The sequence below is a fragment of the Podarcis filfolensis genome (assembly GCF_964270895.1).
Source record: "Podarcis filfolensis genome assembly, chromosome: 2".
NCBI lineage: Eukaryota > Metazoa > Chordata > Lepidosauria > Squamata > Lacertidae > Podarcis > Podarcis filfolensis.
The window spans coordinates 90,281,043-90,300,884 of NC_139605.1; the positions used below are offsets into that span (position 1 = coordinate 90,281,043).

At 48.1% G+C, this 19,842-nt stretch overlaps 1 protein-coding gene across 7 annotated transcripts in view; it reads left to right on the plus strand.

Moving 5' to 3' along the window:
• CASKIN2 (CASK interacting protein 2) overlaps window positions 1-19,842 on the plus strand; it is a 105,093-nt gene that overhangs the window by 80,970 nt on the left and 4,281 nt on the right. For 2 of the 7 annotated variants that reach the window (XM_083598074.1, XM_083598077.1), the window contains 11 exons: window positions 492-600; window positions 2,356-2,464; window positions 2,860-2,945; window positions 4,167-4,284; window positions 7,675-7,796; window positions 8,712-8,775; window positions 10,007-10,101; window positions 11,678-11,788; window positions 12,025-12,126; window positions 13,712-13,850; window positions 16,340-18,505. In XM_083598074.1, coding sequence (XP_083454200.1) covers window positions 492-600; window positions 2,356-2,464; window positions 2,860-2,945; window positions 4,167-4,284; window positions 7,675-7,796; window positions 8,712-8,775; window positions 10,007-10,101; window positions 11,678-11,788; window positions 12,025-12,126; window positions 13,712-13,850; window positions 16,340-18,505 — 3,221 coding nt within the window. Of the gene's footprint in view, window positions 1-491; window positions 613-2,355; window positions 2,465-2,850; window positions 2,946-4,166; window positions 4,285-7,674; window positions 7,797-8,711; window positions 8,776-10,006; window positions 10,102-11,677; window positions 11,789-12,024; window positions 12,127-13,711; window positions 13,851-16,339; window positions 18,506-19,842 lie in introns of all 7 variants that reach the window. The other 5 variants (XM_083598073.1, XM_083598076.1, XM_083598071.1 and 2 more) reach the window with 3 other exon arrangements.

Genomic DNA, 19,842 nt, shown 5'->3' on the forward strand with positions numbered 1-19,842 from the left:
AATTAGAAGTTATTGTAAACATAACAGACAGAAATCAAACATAAAAATACAATAGACTCCACATCCTTAGCAATCCTATGCATCCAAGCCTGACACTCAAGCATTCTCTCACCAGCCATAATTACCAGCCAACCAGTTATTAAATGTTCGGTCTACAAAAGCATTTGAACTTACTGTTCACCAAATTACCACAGATCAAGTGAAATCCCTACAGCAGTAGGGTTATGTCTTAAATTAGCACGTTAGACTAAACTACAGGGTAAATACACCCACAGTGTCCTTCTGCCATTTAATCCTTCTTGCAACACAGATAGCTCCCCTGATCATCTCCTCCACCTGCCATCCTTCTCTCTCTCTCTGCCTCTCACACACACACCAGCCTCTCCAACGGCACACAGTAAGCATCAAGACTTGGGTATTCATTCTGGAGCAATCAGTCACATCTTTTGACTTGCTGGCACTCATTGCTTATATATTCCTTCCCCTCACAGGCAACTTCTGAAAGCTGGAATCGAGATCAACAAACAGACGAAGACGGGGACTGCCTTGCATGAAGCAGCGTTGTATGGGAAGACCGAGGTGGTGCGCCTACTGCTGCAAGTGAGACTAAAAGTAAAGCCGTAGTCAAGGCCGGGGGGTGGTTGCCTGGTGACCAAAAGGCTTTTGCCCTTGGAGAGGCTACAGGCCTTGGAGCTGAGGCAGAAATAGGGAACAAAGAAGAGGAGAGGGTGTGAGAGCCCACAGAGGAGACACTGGGCTATCTGTGGGTCAGTTCTGAGAGGAAACACTTTGCAGAAAAGCGTGGTAGCTCTGTCACTCGAGGCACGAAAAGAATGCGGCCTGCAGCTTGGTGTCATATATAGCACTGAGGAGAAACTCCAATCTCTGGTTCAGTTCTAGTCTGACAAGAAATGTGGTCATACAACCCACCTGTCCTGTGCTGAAAGTACACAAGAGGGAGCTGCTAGCCTCTCTCACACACAAACACCACTTGGATGTGCACACCAACCGAGTGTTTGGTAGCCATGTGAAGAAGTACTGTATGATTCCTCCCCCGTACGGAGTAGCCCAACACACATGCAATTGTCTGCACCTATAATCCATGGCTGCCGAATATGTGGCCAGCCAGAGTCGATGTTAGCATTTGTGTTGAGGCTAGCCAGAGTGACTCTGGAACCACCCATCCTTGGAAACGACTGCAAACAGTGTTACAAAACAGATACAGGGGTTGATTGGTTTGTTTATTGTTTCATTTGCACTTTTAGTGCACTTATTTAGCCTTCTCTGTGAAGCAGAGTAATGACTGCCTTTATGGGAAGCTGAGGCTGAGAGTGTGAGGCAAACCCAAGGCCTCCCTGTGTTTTGAATCTGAGGCCTTGCATGTTGTGTGAAGCAACCCTCTATAACTGGCCTAGTCTACTTTGTTCTGCGAGCTTAACCTTTTCTCAGACAGTGGGGATGCAGTCTCTGGGTAAAGACAGGCCTGCTTTTGCTCTCAAGGACTGTGATATTATTAGCAGGCTGCCGTGAATATCTCACCAGTGAAAAAAAGACAGTCACGGAACCAAGAAATTACACAAAACAAAAGAATTGCCGTGAAAATCCCTGAAACGAGAAGTAATCGACTATAGAGGTAAATTAAATGACAAAAATCAAAAAGTTTGAGGAAAATTTAACCTAGAATTAAACAAAGACTTAACAAGAAGCTGGCTACAAAACTCGTTTCACTGAACTAATCAATTTCCTCAGAAGGAAATAAAGAAATTATAAACCTTAAATGATTTTAAGTGTTATCAAACAAACTCAAGAGCAGGGCTGAAACACTTCCCTGAGTTTACAAAAAGGGTATGAAAACCTCAATGGCAAGTTTTAAACATAGCCCTATTTAAGAGAACATTATAAGATATTAATTTAACTCTATAGTCGATTACTTCTCGTTTCAGGGATTTTCACGGCAATTCTTTTGTTTTGCGAATATCTCACCAGCACTAGCTCAGCCAAATACCGCATTTTTCACTCTATAAGACGCACCAGACCACCTAGTTTTTGGAGGAGGAAAACAAGAAAAAAATATTCTGAATCTCAGAAGCCAGAACAGCAAGAGGGATCGCTGCGCAGTGAAAGCAGCAATCCCTCTTGCTGTTCCGGCTTCTGGGATAGCTGCGCAATCTGCATTTGCTCCATAAGACGCACACACATTTCCCCTTACTTTTTAGGAGGGAAAAAGTGAGTCTTATAGAGCAAAAAATACGGTACTCAAATGCTGAAACCAGCCTAGATTTTTTTTTTAAAGTTCCCTCAAGGAAGATGTCCCCCTGTTTCCAAGCCCACCGCTAATTTTCTCTCTGTGGGTAGGGTGGCATCGATGTCAACATCCGCAACACTTACAACCAGACAGCTCTGGACATTGTGAACCAGTTCACCACTTCACACGCCAGCAAGGACATCAAGCAACTACTACGAGGTGAGCAGGCCAATAAGTATCCCCATTAGGCCCTAATGTGGGGAGGAAGCAGATGGCACCCATCTTAATAAACCCCTAGAATGGTGCAAACTGGTGAAGGGCATGTGGGGGTCAGCACCGAAATCTTTTGGGGAGGGGCAGGGTGGGTACTTGGGGGTTTTCAGCCTCCTGGCTTTCACTGAATTATAACGTGAAGGAGCCCACCTTGCAAAGCTGCAGGGGAGGCTGGCTGCAACATCCCAAGATGCGTAGGTTGTGGGGCAAAGGAGGAATGAAGCGCACAGCAAGTAACGACGTCCTCTTCCCCCCTTTTTGCTAATTTTCCTGCCCATGTCTTTCCCCCTCTGTCCCCCTCCTTCTCACTTCCCACTACCCTTTGTCTTCAGAGGCATCAGGAATCCTGAAGGTGCGAGCTTTGAAGGATTTTTGGAACCTCCATGACCCAACTGCTCTCAATGTCCGTGCCGGAGATATCATCACGGTAAGAGATCGGCGAAAGCCATAGAAGCTCCTGAAACGCTCCAAGAGGCAGCCCTCTGCATCTGTTCTGTGATCTCATGAATGGACCTCAGCTAGGACTGCGGTGACCTATTTGAAAAATTGTAGGCTTACTAGAGTTTGAGGAATAAATTGGGCCCAGTTACGATTTTAATTCAGACCTACTGAATTTGCACTTCCCCAAACCAGTGTATGAACTGAGAGACCAGCTATGCTTTGAAATTCACATTTCTCTGAATTTCGCGCTGCAGTTCTTCAAAAAAAGGTGCATGAAAGTGCACATATCAGAGGAAGGTATCAGCAAAAATGTGTATATAGGTGAAACTAACATACAAAATCCATTATATTGAAGGACATTGCTTGCAAAAATGTATCTACTGGGGAAAATGAGCTCTAAAATATTGATTAATTTTAATGAGTGCTTTTTTAAAAAAACGAACAAAAAACAAGGCAGACTGGTACGTTAATGTGGTGAACTGAACCTGAGTTTGGAAAACTGAGAAACTTGGAGAAATCAAAAGTGACAGATTCTTCCATCCCTAGTCCTAGCTTGTATTAGCAGAAGAATCATCTCTATCATATAGGAGGCAGTAGAAGTACTATTGTAATCAGATTTTGTGTATGGTCAAGAGAGTTAAAGGAGGATGCAGGCAAAACAGGGAAGATTCACGACGTAATAGAAATTACAGTGGATAGGGGAGGTATAACATATTGACAGAGCTGTGTGCATGCCAGAGTTCTGCAGGAGCAAAGAAAAAAGCACAAGCACTGAATTCAGATGAGAAGCTCAGCTTAGTTTTCTTCCTTTTTTGAACAAGTTTCTAGTCCTCATGGTTGAATAGACAAGTTTGGTCCAATCATAATCATTCTTGGCATTTATATTCCCCTTTAGAATGTTCAAAGCGCTTCATCGCATGCAATGACCCTATAATATGTAGGCCTTGTATTTATAGTTTCATCTTGCAGATTGGGGGGGGGGGCGTTAGGTAAGAAGAGAATGAATTCCCTAAGGCCTGAAATATGAACAGGGGGCTTCCTCCATCGTAACTCAGTCGCTAAGCCACTGTGCTGCACACCAGCTTTACAAAACCCTGCTTTTGTGGTAAGCTTAGATATCATGATCCCGTGGTCCCTTTCGACCTCCTGATTCTGCCATCCTATATCCACCCTGTCCCACTGATCATGAGAACTCTTCTCTCACCAGGTTCTGGAGCAGCATGCAGACGGACGCTGGAAGGGTCATATCCATGACTCTCAGAAAGGCACTGACAGAGTTGGTTACTTCCCTCCATCCATTGTCGAAGTCATCAGCAAGCGGACAGGTTGGTCCACGAACACAACTGGGGGACTCTGGAGGAGGCCAAAGATGTGATGGGGGGTGCTGCAAAGGGACTAGGAAAACCTGTGATTTCATTTCCCAGTAAACCCCATTCATTCACTGTCTTCTCCCCGCCTGCAAAAATAACTCCTGTCATCGCCGCCACTTCCTACCCTAGCAACTCAGTGACAGTGACCTCTCTGCCAATGCTTGCCTTCACACGGACCAAGTCAAGCAGCACCAGAGATGCGATTATTCAGGGCACAATGGTTTCCCACCACCACCCCAGTACTGTTCAAACACACTTTTTGCATGAGAGGAAGCTCCCCACTTTTTCAGCAGGAGGAAGATTGTGAATATTAGAATATCCAAAGGGGCTCCCTTCTGCCGTGCTTTCTGAAAAGGATAACATGGAGGACCTCTTGCAACAGAGAGAGCAGGAACCTCTTTAAAAGGAATAGGGGGAATCCCATCGTTCCTGCTCCTTTCTCAGCAAGGGAAGAATGGGAGTCAAAGTAAATTTAAAATGTATTAAACTACATAAACTGTTACGACTATTAATATGCAGGTGGCCTGTGGAAGCCTAGCAAAGCAGTGTCTGTATGGTTATAGGAAGCTGTAGTCCTGGGAGTTAAAGGTGTGAATACTTTCACACCTTTCCTTCTAGAAGGTGTTCAGATCCCACCTTAACCAGGGAGAAATGTAGATCCCCCATTCCTCAAAACTTACTGAATTGTGGATGCAGCTAAATTGGGGGCCAGCCATGCATGTGATTTCTGATTGGATACAAATAAGTAATTCTCCTGAGCTCATGGGTGGATGCTGCAGATGTTCAGTTTTCTTTGCAGGTGTATATTTACTGCAGGCCACCTGAGGTTGGAGGCTGGAGATAGTTTTTAAGAGACTTGGAAGTTGTTTTAAGAGATGCTTGCTTCAGGTGGCGTATTTATTCTTCTCACGGTCTGCGTACAGAAACAACACGCATGCACACACATTTCTTTTCTGCCACTGCCGCCTTCTGGTCAAACAGGTTTTGCAGGTTTTCGAAACAGTGAAAAGCCACACAACGCTTGTTTGCCAGAGGCAAAAGTGTGATGAGAGGACTATACACATCGTAAGCTGCAGTAACTCTTTGAAACTACCTTGAGCTCTCTTGACTTTCTCCAGCCGTAGACACTATGAACTGGTGAAACTAAAAACTGGGTAGAGCACTTTGGGAATCCTATTATGTAGGCTAGAAGAAAAAAATCAGGGAAGGAAGGGCAAAGTTCTGCGCTTGCTCCTCTGACTCCATTGCCAATGTTCATCCTAGACTGCTGAGAGACTCTTTTATAGGGGAAAAACTGTGAAAAGTCTGGCCGACGAATGAGCATCCGATATTCTGTCCCTCTGTATGTTTTTAAAATGCAGCAGCAGCATTGCCCCTACGTGAACACATATGCTCCATGAGCAGCTAAGTTACAGCAGCCTTCCCTGTAGCCCCCAGTGCTGTACAGTGCTTCTGGGACCACATAGTTGCTCTCCTTGCCTACACAAACACACACCCTTTCCTGACCCACGTGTTTTGTTCTCTACATGCAGGCCTGACTCTTCCCCGCATGGCGCCCTTGCACCCGTGCCAGAGCTTTGCCAAGGGCCAGCAGGTTACCACTGCCACCCCTCCCAGTGGGTCGCAGCCTCCACCCGTTTCGCCGCAGGCACCCCTCTGCCTACCTGCCCTGACCAGGACAGCCCCAACTCCTGACAGCCCAGGTCAGGGCCATTGCTGGGCTGGGCAAGCGTGTCCTCCATTCGCACTGCCTGGGAATGAGTGAGGACAACTCTGGGGTGGGGAGAAGGAATGGAGAGAAGTAGCAGATGAAAAGGGATATGATTTCAGCTGGGAGTGGAGGTGTAACCAGACCCTCTTCCTCACACATTTGTACCCCGAGTAAATATTTTTTGAAATATTTTTCTCTCTCGTCACACACATACGCTCACACAGATACCTGCTGGGGGGGGGCGGAGAAAGAAATAGAGAAATATCCCCCTTCTGGAAATTTCATTTGGCACTGCTATACCCCTGCAAAATTCTCAGTGATTTATAACTGGCTTCGCTACACATCTTTGTCTCTGTCACAGGGTCCACCTTCCTTAACGTATGCTTTGCTCCTGCCCCTTCCCACCACTGCCCCCCCTTCCCAGTAGCTATCCACCATTTTCCCAGGGGCAGTGGGCTGTTCTCACCTGTCGCTGATAAACCTTGCCTAAAGGACATGAGTTCATCCAGGTAGCCCCTTCCTTCTGCATACACCTCAAGTTCACATTTTAGCTCATCGAGGCCTACCAGCCGCAAGCGTCCAGCCTCGCCCAAAGCATAAACCCATCAGTGTGCACATCCCTGCCACTGATCACGCCTTCTTTCCATGCTGATGTGCACATCTGCCATTGAGGTACCTTCCGTGCTGCACAAACAATACAACCCATCATTGCATGCAAACCTGACTGCTAGCTGTGTCCTCCCAGGCCACATTTCGCTTCCCCTCCCCCCCGCCCCGGTCAGTCTTGTATGAGAGGGACCACTGCTGCTAGATGCTTCTTTAAAAAGTTGCTTACCAACCTCACCCATCGGAATTGGGTGGCGGGGAGTGGGGTTGTGGAGAAAGGATCCTCCTCCACCAGGGCCAGGGCCTTTTCAGTGATGGCTCCGACCTGGTGGAATGCTCTGTCCCATGAGACTAGGGCCCTTCAGGATTTAACCTGCTTTCATTGGGCCTGTAAGACAGAGCTATTCTGCCTGGCCTTTAGTTTGAATTCAGCCTGATCTTTTATTTCCCTTCTCTTCCCTCCCCCTCCCCTTTTATGAAGATCACCGACTCTGAGACCCCACAGCTAATTCTCCCCTGGCCTCCTCGCTGGCCCAAGTAGGACCAATTCAGCCAGCTAGCCCTGGGGATTATCTAATGCTTATTTCCCCTAAATTGATTTTTGATTTTTGAATTTTATTGTTATTCGTGTTTTTATACTGTATTTTAAGCTGCTTTTACAATTAAGTGTTTTAAATTTGTTGTTAGCCGCCCTGAGCCCGGTTTTTGAACCTGGAAGGGCGGGGTATAAATAAAAATTTATTATTATTATTATTATTTATTATAACAGCTGAATGTTGCTACAGGAAATGAAAAGTCATCCCTTGACTGAAATGCCTTAACCGGATACTGAGTGGCCTGTCTTGGCAGCCAAGGAAGCCTGCTTGGGTGCTCTGTGGCAAAGCCCGCAAAGAAATCTGTGATGGGGTGCTAGTCCTACCAGCAGATGCCCCCTAGCTTTGCCTGCCTTCTTAGTGCTTGAGGGCCAACTGGGCTCTTCTCCCTCCTTACTACCCCCATGCCAAAATCTATCCTTTCTTCCCAAGCAGCAGGTGACAGGAACAGTGTGGGCAGCGAGGGCAGCATTGGCAGCATCCGGAGCGCTGGCAGCGGTCAGAGTACTGAGGGCACCAATGGGCAAATCACTGGACTCCTCATTGAGAATGTCAAGGTAAAGGGGGCATGAATTTCTCTGCACCAAGGCATGAAACCTGCTGTTCACCCTACTGCTGCCACGCCTCAGTCTTAGGGAAGCTTTTAATGTTTAACAGACCACTGTATTTTAATACTTTGTTGGAAGCCGCCCAGGGTGGCTGGGGAGACCCAGTCAGATGGGTGGGGTATAAATAATAAATAATAAATTATTATTATTATTATTATTATTATTATTATTATTATTATTATTCCCAGTTTTTGTCATCTCCTGTTGCCTGTAGACTGAGGTTGTTCATACAGTCAAAGGCAAAGGTGTAAGGAAGCAGATTATTAAATCTAACATTCTCTTTAGAACAAAAAGTGATGAGCTGTGGGAATAGCCTCCCACTTTTTTATTGTAATGTAGTCTAGTTTCAGACTTCTCTAAGCCACAGTGGGCTGTGTATTTGATAAGAGCTGTGTTGGGTGCAAGGGATGCGCTTAATCTTGTTTTTCAAGTCATATACTCTCCCACCGTCCCTGCTGCTTCTCCACTTTCTCGCCCAGATCTTGAAGATGATGGGTATTCATGCACATGACTTGGTTCCCCAAGATTAACCTTGCTTCTTCATAGAGAAAAGACTAAAACATCAACTCTTCTGGTTTTGGCTGCAGATACCAGGAAGGGTGGAAATAGCCTGTGGGGACCTACATGCCTAGAATTTGGCTATATGGGTAGCAGGAATTCATGTGCCCAAACAGCTAAGTACAGAGGAGCATCACTTAACCCTTGGCACATTCAGTTGGTCAGGATTCAGCCACAACTGCAAACAATCCCTGCATGGAAAAAGCTGAGCATGAAGAGAAAAGTCACAATGTTCACCCATTTCATGGTTCTCTGGTACAGTCTTATTTCTGACCTGAGTCTTGGCTCCTTTTCTTTTTTATGCAGCCACTTTCACCGACTGGTGAGGATCTTCAGCATTCTCACAATGGCCAGACGAATTCCGTGATAGGTAAGAGGAGAGACGAAAGGGCTGGTGGGAGATTGAAACTGACATTGCAAACTCAGTAAATAGAAAGCAGAGGGACTTTAAAAATAGTGAACATCAATGGTTCCTCTTCATCCTGGAGAAGAGTAATTAGTGGGGTGCCACAGGGTTCTGTCTTGGGCCCGGTCTTATTCAACATCTTTATCAACAACTTGGATGATGAACTCAAGGGCATCCTGATCAAATTTGCAGATGACACCAAACTGGGAGGGGTGGCTAACACCCCAGAGGACAGGATCACACTTCAAAACGACCTTGACAGATTAGAGAACTGGGCCAAAACAAACAAGATGAATTTTAACAGGGAGAAATGTAAAGTATTGCACTTGGGCAAAAAAAATGAGAGGCACAAATACAAGATGGGTGACACCTGGCTTGAGAGCAGTACATGTGAAAAGGATCTAGGAGACTTGGTTGACCACAAACTTGACATGAGCCAACAGTGTGACGCGGCAGCTAAAAAAGCCAATGCAATTCTGGGCTGCATCAATAGGAGTATAGCATCTAGATCAAGGGAAGTAATAGTGCCTTCCCTTGGTTTGAGAACCAAGGTACGACTGTACACAATTTTATTTGTCTACTGCCTTTCCACAGCTCAAACCGTGCCCAAGGCGGCTTACAACATGAAAAAACACATAACTGGAACATAACAAATGTAGTCGTAAACAACAAATGAATCATTAAAAAGTACAAAACCAAACTGAACAATTTCCTCATAAATCACAACGGAATCTAAAACAATGATACAAAAAACCAACAGCAACAACCCACCCCACCAAAAAAACCCCGGACTCTTTCTGGTTGAAGCTTCTGGGACAGTCAGAACATTTGTGCGGTTTCTCTCCTATGTGGCTGATCCTGTGCCTCAGGAGGGAGGTGGTCTGGAAGAAGCACTTCCCACAATGCAAGCACTTATAAGGCTTTCCCCGTGTGCAGACTTTGATAGCTTATAAGGTTCAGGCCGCTACTGAAGATTTCCCCACGCTCCTCTCTGTTCACAAGTGCCGGAAGTGCCACCGCTGCCTTCATACATCCATTCATTTTGATGAGGCTGCTTTGCAGCACCCGCACGAGCCCCACTGAAATAAGCAAGTGTTGTGTATCTAGGAACAGGCTTCCCTGGGTTATTTTGCCCTGCGTTGATTCTGTCCGAGGCTCCAGGGGCCTGCTCTGACCATGCTCTGGCTCCTTTCAGGGACACTGGTACACCAGAACCTCTCCAACTGTAACACCAACGACAGGATCTTCTCCCACCAATATCTACGGCCAGAGCAGCTCCTGGAAGGGAAGGTACTGTAATCAATCTAGCTAATGTTTTATATATACACCTATGGATTCTAGCATCAGGCTACTCCCCGTAAAAGGAAACAAATTTGAATGGCATCAGTGTAAAACAACCTTGCCCCAGTCCATCCTAGAGTTAGACACACTGTCCATTAAAAAAACCTTAGTGGGTTACAGCTTGCCCCACTTGTGCTGTATTGTAACCCCTGTATATGTCTTATTTTTATTTGGACAACTCGTTTAGAATTACTTTGGGGGCAAGAATTTGTCCATGTCTGTTAATTTTATCAAGAGAACACCTTAAGCTTGGCATTTGGATTTTTATTTTTATATGTATAGAAAAACCTTTCCCTCCATAAGGAACAAAGAGGTCCCAGTTAGAAGCAGGGTGTTGTCAGCTTCTGGCTGGTCACAATACGTGGCTCAAGGGCTGAGTTCAGCTTGTTGAGCAAAGCAGTCCTGCTTGAATCAGTTAATGGTAAAATCGTGCATTTGATTGATGCTCTGGATCACACAAGATCCTGCTGAAAGAGCCATGGGCAGGGAAGTGGTTATGGACAAAATGTGGCAAAATATGGGACCAAAAAAAGGAAAAGAAGAGGAGTTCTGGGTAAGGGCGGCAGATCCAGAAGGCAGGAAGTCGGATATGAGCTGGAAACTTAAGCTGTTGGCTGGGCTTGCCAAACTGTTATAAGCATGAATTATGGATTTCTTTGCTTGCTTTTGTGTGTGTGGAGGGGGGTGGGTAGTTATCCATTCTCAAGGAAATCTGTATTATCTGGCTGAAACACTTTTGACACCATAGAATTATAGTATTTGAATATTAAGTGGTGTTATTTTTTCCATTATTATTTCAGTGCTCACAAAGACTCTGTAGAATGCTGTCCCATGTGGGGTTACCACAATATATGCATTGGATTGGGGGGAAGCTGAAAAGCACAGTGGGTTGAAGAGGAGATCGCTGTGGAGCCAGCAAGTTCAGGATTGATGAATTGGTCCTAAACAGAGATGTGAAGGCTCAGGGAAAAACCTGGGAAAATTCAGAGGACGGGTTTCTTCCCCATTTTTTCAGGGGGTTTCCCAGCTTTCAAATCTCAAGTCCCAATTAAAGAACATAAACCCATTGATACCTGCCTTATTTTATTTTTTAAAAATCCCTACAACAACCCTATATGGTAGGATAGGCTGAGAGGCAGTGACTGGCCCAAGGTCACCTAGCGAGCTTCATGGCTGAGTGGGGGATTCAAACCCTGGTCTTCCAGATCCTAGTTCGATACTCTAACCACTACACCATGCTGGCTCTCCGATACCTGCCTTTTTTGGGACCAGGTTAAATGGCCAGGGCACCTTTCGACTGAGCGCTAGAGATTGAGAACCAGCAGTCTGTTTAAAAAAAGCTGTTCAGAGAGATTCGTTTGCATTTATCCAACAGTTGTGGTGACATAGGGGCATGTGATGCATTCAGGATGCACTAGTGCAAGTGCTCCATCACGGATCTCCGTGAAGTGATTGCAGGAGTGCATTGGCCCCTCCCAGTCCACACCACTGCCACACAAGGGACTTCTCTGTCTCCCCTCCGCAGGATGCTGAAGCCATTTACAATTGGCTGAGTGAATTCCAGCTGGAGGGCTACACAGCCAACTTCCTGAATGCGGGCTACGATGTGCCCACCATCAGCCGCATGACCCCGGAGGTAAGGCATGGGGAAGCAGAAAGGGCTGAGCAAAAGGGAGGGAGGAAGACGTTTTGGTTTCCCTGCCATCACCCATCTGCACCGTAACCGCCTGGTGTTTTGTGAGACCTTCCCAGGAGTGCCATTGCAGAACGTGCGCTGCACATGATTTATCAAGCATCCTGTGCTAGACCACATAGTACACATGCCTGCTTGTTAGATATTAATGAAGGCACCTGTGCCACTCTTCATTCCAGGACCTCACAGCCATTGGGGTGACCAAGCCAGGCCACAGGAAGAAAATATCCGCCGAGATTGGGCAGCTTAGCATTGCCGAATGGCTCCCAAATTACATCCCTGTGAGTATCGACCACATCCCTGTCAGCTACATCCCTGTCAGTCAATCAGAATCAGGGTGCAACCCAAAGCCCTGAAGACCTGGGCAAAGGGGCAGGTTTACTCAGAGGGTTATGGGGTTCTTAAGCTAACCACCTCGTGGCTGCAAAACGTACTCTTCATGACTGAACTCAAGCACCATCTCTGCCACAAACCTCTTACGTTGCATTGGCAAAGTCTTCGTTTCCCTACCTCTGTCTGTGAAATGGAGCTAGCAGTGACCTTCTACAGAGGGTGGTTGCGGAGCACATTTTAAAATAATAATAATATGCTGCGTAATAATTTACTATTTATTCCCCTCCTTCTCAACAAAGGTTTGGATGCTAACTAGTCTTCTGTGAATGAGAGAGTTTCTTCTGTTTGTGGAGAGAACTGGAATGCAACAGAAGTGCATTAGAAGTGGCATTATTATTATTATTATTATTATTATTATTATTATATTTTATTTTATTTATACTGCGCCTCTCTGGCTGGATTTCTGCAGCCAGTCCCCCCTTTCTCCCTACACTGCCTCTAACGCTGCTCAAGAAGGTCCCCAAAGCACCCAAAGCAAATGGTCAAGGGGCTGCAGGGGGGAAAGGAAACGGGCAAAAAAATGCCCCCCCCATTCTGCTGGTGGGAGCATCCCATGAGCAGAACTCTGCCTATTAGGCACTCCCACCAGCAGAACCTTAATTAGAATCTAAGCCATTGTCCCTGCCCGGGCTTTCCTTGTCCATTCTGAATTTCACAAGGAGCAACTTTTCAATGTCACAATGTTAGAAACTGAGATATGAAAGCCAGGAGCTAAATGGCACCTTAAACCTAGCTTATGGGCTCAACAACAGAATGTCTAGGTGCACTTTTTTTGTAACAAGAACACAAAGCTGAAAATGAATGAACCGCAGCTAAAAAATTATGTTCATTTTTCACACGGTCTAGTCCTTCTCCTGCCCACCCCCCTAATATTCTTAAGAGGGTCTCTTCTCCAGTCTTCAGGGAGTAGCTGGAAGTGGGGAGGCAGAAAAAGGTCCTCCTTTCCTTCCACTCTGCAGTTTTAATCTGAAATCTTAGGCGCAGTACTGCACCCAGAGCTCAGAAACTGCTCGCACTAATGAAATTCCTTGTTGCAAAATGTGCCTTGAACAGTGGGAGTTTCGAACACTGGTTCTGAGTCTTCTCTGTCAGGGACACTTTAGTATTGATGATGGGTAATAATAATAATAGTAGTAATAATAATAATAATAATAATAATAATAATAATAATAATAATAATAATAATTGTGTCTTTTATGTTATCCTACCGCTTCTCCAAGGAGCACAGGGTGTCATACACAGCGTTCCCCCACTACCAGATTTCATCCTTGTGACATCCATTTATAAGCACTAGATATTTTAGGTGGCAGCTGTAAGCCCATGTGTGGAGCTGATGGCATTTAGAAACTGTGTCTTTCTGCCTGTGGGATGCTCTTTACTGATAAAGCTCCCAAAGACTTGCTCGGGCAACTTTCTGTGGAAAGCAGCGTGGGATTTGCTATAAGAGCTCATCGTGGTTGTGCTGTCTTCTAGGATGACCTAATGGAGTGGCTGAGTGCCCTTGGACTACCCCAGTACCACAAGAAGCTGGTGAGCAACGGCTATGACTCCATCAGCATTGTGACAGATCTGACTTGGGAGGACTTGCAGGAGATTGGCATCAACAAGCTCGGTGAGGGGACAAGAGGGGAAACCAACAGGGCCACTGGGGAACTCCTGGCTGCTTGTTTCAGTCCTGCACTACATAAACATGAGTGATGGGGAACTGCATCTGAAAGGAGCTCCATACAGTGGCTTCCCTTGCATCTCAGTGCAGCAGAGAAAAACTCAGCTATCCAAAGATGCTGTATTTATGGTGGCTTTTTAAATTGGCTGGAGGCACCCATGAATGATCCTTGACTAACCGCAAGATGTCCCTATAGAGCACAGTTTCCCAAACTTGGGTCTCTAGCTGTTTATGGACTACAGTTTCCATCATCCCTGGCCCACTAGTCCTCGCTAGCGATGATGGGAGTTGTAGTCCAAAAAACAGCCGGAGACTCAAGTTTGGGAAACTCTGTTTGAGGGAGCCTTCACAAACCAGGCACCTTCCAAATATTTTTTACTGTGGCTGGTGAGAGCTGTAGACCAAATTTACCATAATGAAATGTGGAATGAGAAGGCACTTGCCCTTTCTTCAAACCCTGCCCTTGTTCCTGGAATATGGGAAACCGTGGTTTGGCCATGCACTGGCTTGGTTATGTTGGACATTTCCTACTCTTAAGGGGAATCCTTCTCACTGTTAATGGGCAGCTGTGCAGTGTGCACAACCTTCACCAACCTCTCCCAGCCAGGTGAGGTGGCGGAAAGCAGATCCCTCTCAGCTTGACTTCACTGACTGGAAATACAGAAACATCACACACATACCACTCTCTCACACACAAACAAGGGCCATTTGAACCTGCACATAAGAAGGTACTTAACCCAGAATATGCTCATTGTTGGTTTGTTTCCCAGGCGCATGTGTGCTGACTAGCATTCTTAGGTGATTGCTCACCCTTAGAAACAGTGATTTATTTATTTCAAATAGAGGCTACCCCTCTATTATGTTTCCTCCCACAAAGACAGCAGTGTTCCCCTCCCCTTGCTCAGAGCGCAGCATTGAGTTTTGACTTGGGGCAAGGAGACTGTCCGTTTCCCCCTGTTTCATGAGGGAAGCATTCTGTGTCCGTCTCAGGGGTGTCGCTTTTAGTCCAGTCCTCCCCGCCCTTCCCCAAAAACCTTGGGGTTCAGGGTCCCCTGCTGAATAGGAGGCACTCCCCCCCTTCCCCCGCCACTGTGTGTTTTTCTTCCCACCTTCTTTCATGGCCTGATTTGACGAGGAAGGACTTGTTCCCATGTTAGGGCCTCGCCATCCAGTTTAGACTGGCTCACTGCCAAAAGGCCGCTCTGACAAAGAGGGGGAGAAAAGGGGAGGGGGAACCATGCCCCCTTATTGGGAGGCAATAATTAGTGAGGTATTTGGCTGTGAATCAAATTCCCAGGGTAATTGGATGCCTGTTTTGGCAGAGGGGAAGACAAGCCCCGTTCGTAAGTGTCACCAAAATATGCCCGCTGGCTCCATCCCCGACCAGCCACACGTAGAAGTTATCGAGGGCACACAACAGGCGGCTGCTCCCAAGGCCTGCTTGGGGCAGCCAAGTGTCTTCTTCCCATGGCCCACTCCTACCTTCCCTCCCTCCCTCCCTTCCCATCAGCTTACCCTTCTTTTACTCTTTCCCCTTCTTCCCTCAGACCATCTCTCATTGCCTTGTCTAGAATTTTGTGGTAACAAAAGATCACTTTACATCCTTATACACTCTCCCCTCAGCCCAAGAAAACCCCCAAAGGGTGGAGGAAAGAGATCTTACTATGCAGGTGTAGAAAGTGACCTCTTTGCCAGCCGGTTCCTTTTATGGACATGGTGAAAGGAAGGCCCCAGAAGTGAGGGACAGGGGTCCGTGACAAAGAAGAGCCTGTTATCCCTCGAAGCACATGGGGACATGTTGTGCTTCATGGGGAAGTGTCTTTCTTTAAAAAACACCTCAGCAAGGCTGAGTTAGTGCAACTGCCACCTGTGCCATTTGTTGTGGTTGTAGAATTTCAGATATCTTTATCATTAGGCTGGGTTTCCCAAGCTTGGGTCTCCAGCTGTTTTGGGACTACAACTGCCCTCATCCCTAGCTAGCAGGACCAGTGGTCAGGGATGATGGGAATTGTAGTCCAAAAACAGCTAGAGGAGCAAGTTTAGGAAACAATGCGTTAGCTTCATAATAATAATATTAACAGCTGCACTCCCTATTTTATCCTTTTGAAGTAGGTGCAGCTGGGCTTCTTGGACAAGTAGGGTTTTGAACCCGGGTCTCTCTATTCCTAGTCTGACACCCTAAGTTATTCACCACACTGGGCATGGGGCTGAGCCTCCTGCTGGTCCCGTTTTATGTCCAGGCAGGGCCTGCTTCTTTTAGTCTACGTTATACGTGAATGTCTTGGCTGATAAAGGCTCTGCCTCCAAAGCACTGGCCTGAGAGGATGAGACAGGATTTTGAGCTTCCCCTTGCTTGTGCTTGGAGTCTTCCAGTAGAAGCGTTTGCCTCCCACAATCCCCGAGCTTAGTTTCTGCTCGTTTTGTGCCACCTGCAGGCCACCAGAAGAAGCTCATGCTGGCTGTCAAGAAGCTGACCGACCTCCGCAAGAGCCTGAGCCAGGCCGACACCAGCACCCTCAGGCGCAAGATCCCCGGCGCCTTGGACATCGTTACCATCGAGTCTGTCGAGAACGGGGAGTGCCACTCTCCCCACACGCCCAAGATGACCACTTTCCAGGACAGCGAACTGAGCTACGAGCTCCAGACGGCCATGTCCAACAGCTGCCAGGAGACGCTGACCATCAAGAGCGCCCAGGGCATGTCGCGGAGCCAAGAGAGCATCGGGGTGCGGTCCAGGGGGTCGGGGCACTCCCAAGAAAACATGCTGTCCCACAGCACCACCTCGAGCCGTTCGCAGGAGAGCTTGGGAAGTGGCGAGAGCAGCAGCGGCAGCAGCGGTGGACACTCTTCTACACAGCCCCGCCTCACGGAAAATTCCGTTGCCCCGCAGAGTCGGCCCAACCCAGAGAACTATGGGAAATTTGTTCCGCAGCTCAGCAGCCCTGAGGGAATCAATGGCTATTCCAGCGGTTGTGCAGGAAGCCCTCTGAGGGAGAGAAATCTGCCTGAGGGGATGGACCAGTACCAGAGACCAAGCGCTCTGAAGGGAGATTTCCTTCCCCACACAGAGCCTCCCGAGACATTACCAGCCACGTCCCCTTCTGCATCGCCCCACACGGCCAGCAAGGGGACCGCCCCATATGTCTTCATGTACCCCCACGTGTCCTTGAAGTCCCCTCCGCCGCCTCCTTCACCGTCAGTGCCTGAGCAGGCCAAGGCCCCCGCTCCCTTCTCTGCCCAGAGGACCATCCTGCAGTCGACAGCCCAGAAAGCTTTCTCCTACCTCCATTCCCACTGTGGCCCCACAGAGCCGCCACACGTGCCCCCCAAGCCCGGGGCGGAGCAGCAGAACGCCGAGGGCTTCAAGCACAAGAAGCGCTCACACAGCTTGAACCGCTACGCATTGTCCGACGGGGAGGCCGAGGAAGAGGAGCCTCCCGCCAGCTCCGTGGGCTCATATGCTACCCTGACCAGGCGGCCAGGGCGCAGCCAGGTGCCACGGACACAGCCATCATCGGCCGCCAAGGTCTCGCGCAGCCAGTCCTTTGCCATCCGCGCCAGGAGGAAGGGCCCCCCACCCCCGCCTCCCAAGCGCCTCAGCTCGGTCTCCAGCGCGCAAGTTGGTGTAGAGTACGAACAGGGCCAAGAGACACAAAAGGGACCCTTCCTCTCCCAGGACGGAGGAGATGGCCCTCGTGACAGGGGCTGCTCTCTGAGAAATGCTGCAGCCGTGCTCAATGGGCCTGTGGCTGACGGGAGCCTGGCCAAGCCTCTTAAGTCCCCCAAACCCACCGGTCCCAGTCAGGAGTCGGCCAGCAAAACGGGCCTGCACAATTCAGCCCGAGCAGACCCCAGCAATGCGGAAGCCGCCAGTGGCCAAAGCCAGGCTTTTGAAGGCAACGTCCCCCGAAAGAGACGGACGTTTAGCGAACCCGCGGTCACCATGACGGAAGCTCCGCAGCACAGCCACGAGGACACCCGGTCCGACACGGAGGAAGAAGCAACGGTAGAGACAGACGGCTGTGCCAAGTCCCCCTGCTCATCTCAGAACAGCTCCAGCGAGTGTATTCCCTTTGCGGAAGAAGGCAACTTGACCATCAAGCAGCGGCCGAAGCCCACTGGGCAGCTCAAGGCAGACGCCACTGTGCCAGAGTCCGACTCTGCCTCGGCTCAGCCTTCTGGGGAAGAGCAAGAAGAGACCCCGGCGAAAGAGGGCCCCGCGGTGTTGGAATTCAATCTCACAGAGTCCGACACGGTCAAGAGGCGGCCCCGGTGCAGGGAGAGAGAGCCCCTCCAGAACGTGCTGAAAGCGTTTGGGGTGGCTGCGCCCAGCTCATCATCCTCGGCTCCACAGTACGCCCAGGCTCAGACAGTCAGCATCAGCGGACCCTCGCTCCACCCGGCGGAGCCACAGCCGGCGGGAGACGCTTTTGACGACAACAGCATGGAGCTGCAGATCGCAGAGATAGAGAAGAGCATCCTGTCTCTGGAAAGGGGGATCAAGAAGCCGCCCGTCTCTCTGAAACCAACCAGCCAGATCCCACTTCAGGTCGAGAGGAACGGAGGAGCAGTCCATCTGAGGACAGCAGCCAATGCGGCAGGTAGGCAATGTTCAGAGCAGCAGCTGGGCAAAATCTGGCCTCCGTGGCTTACTGCTACGCTGCCCTTTCCTGGAACCAGAAAGATTTTCTACGTGGTGGTATCTCTCTCCCCCTTTAAAGGAAGGAGATGCAGATGTGCTAGCAGTGCCATCATCCTTTCTCAGGGCGGGGAATGGGCTTGGAGTTTGGGGTTACAGTGGTACCTCGGGTTACAGATGCTTCAGGTTACAGACTCCGCTAACCAAGAAATAGTACCTCAGGTTAAGAACTTTACCTCAGGATGAGAACAGAAATTGCGCTGCGGCAGCGGGAGGCCCCATTAGCTAAAGTGGTGCTTCAGGTTAAGAACAGTTTCAGGTTAAGAATGGACCTCTGGAACGAATTAAGTTTTTAACCCAAGGTACCACTGTAGTAGCAATACAGTGTTGTTCCAGCTGCTCTTCAGGGCCATCATAGCTGGGAGAGAACTGGGATAGCACCCCGTTGCTGCTTCTGGTTGGGGAAAGGGCACTGGAGGCTGTGGAAAGAGCTCTGGGCTGGGAGGAAATGGTGGGAGGGGGTGAGGAAGCAGAGAGGGCTGTAACCCACCATTTTCAAGACTGCTTTAGTCTCACCTGAAGAGATGGAGCAACTTGGTTCCATAGCGGATAGGGGACTGCCTACTGTGTAGTGATGGTAGCGATGCTTAAGCATGCATTTTTAGTTAGTTATTTTGATGTGGAATTGAAACAGAAATCGCATGTAAAATTTTAGGTAGCACAATATTACCAACGTCCTTCCCTGTGGCCAAGATCCTTCCATAATCTTTACTCCATTCAGCAGAAGGTGCCTGGATATTTCAAATAAAAGTTCATAATTTGAAGGTTTAGCATGCACGCCCCCCCTTCTCATTGATCCTGGCTGGAGGTTTACAGAATCATTTCTCTTTGAATAGTTTCTTTCTGAATTGCTCTGTGTCCGTTTATTTACACAGGACATCTTTAATTGCTGATTTCTGCTCTTTAAAAAACTGTAGAGATGTTTCACTACCAAGAGGGGGAGGGGAACAGAAATCAGCCCTCCCCTGCAGGAAAAGGAACTGATACAGGGCTATTCAAAGGAATAAAGTCACTGATCCCTGCACACACACACCCCTTGCTGGTCAATAGGAAGTAACTGAAGGACTGGACCCTGCAAATGGAGTTTAAACCAAAGTCACAAGCCTTAATACCACTTTGTCTTTCATTATAAAATTGCATTTCAGTATTAAATATTGCTACAAATCAAGTCTTGGGGGGGGGACACGGGGAGTGCAGAAAACATGGAAAGGCTACAGTTTTGGAATTATGTCATCTGGC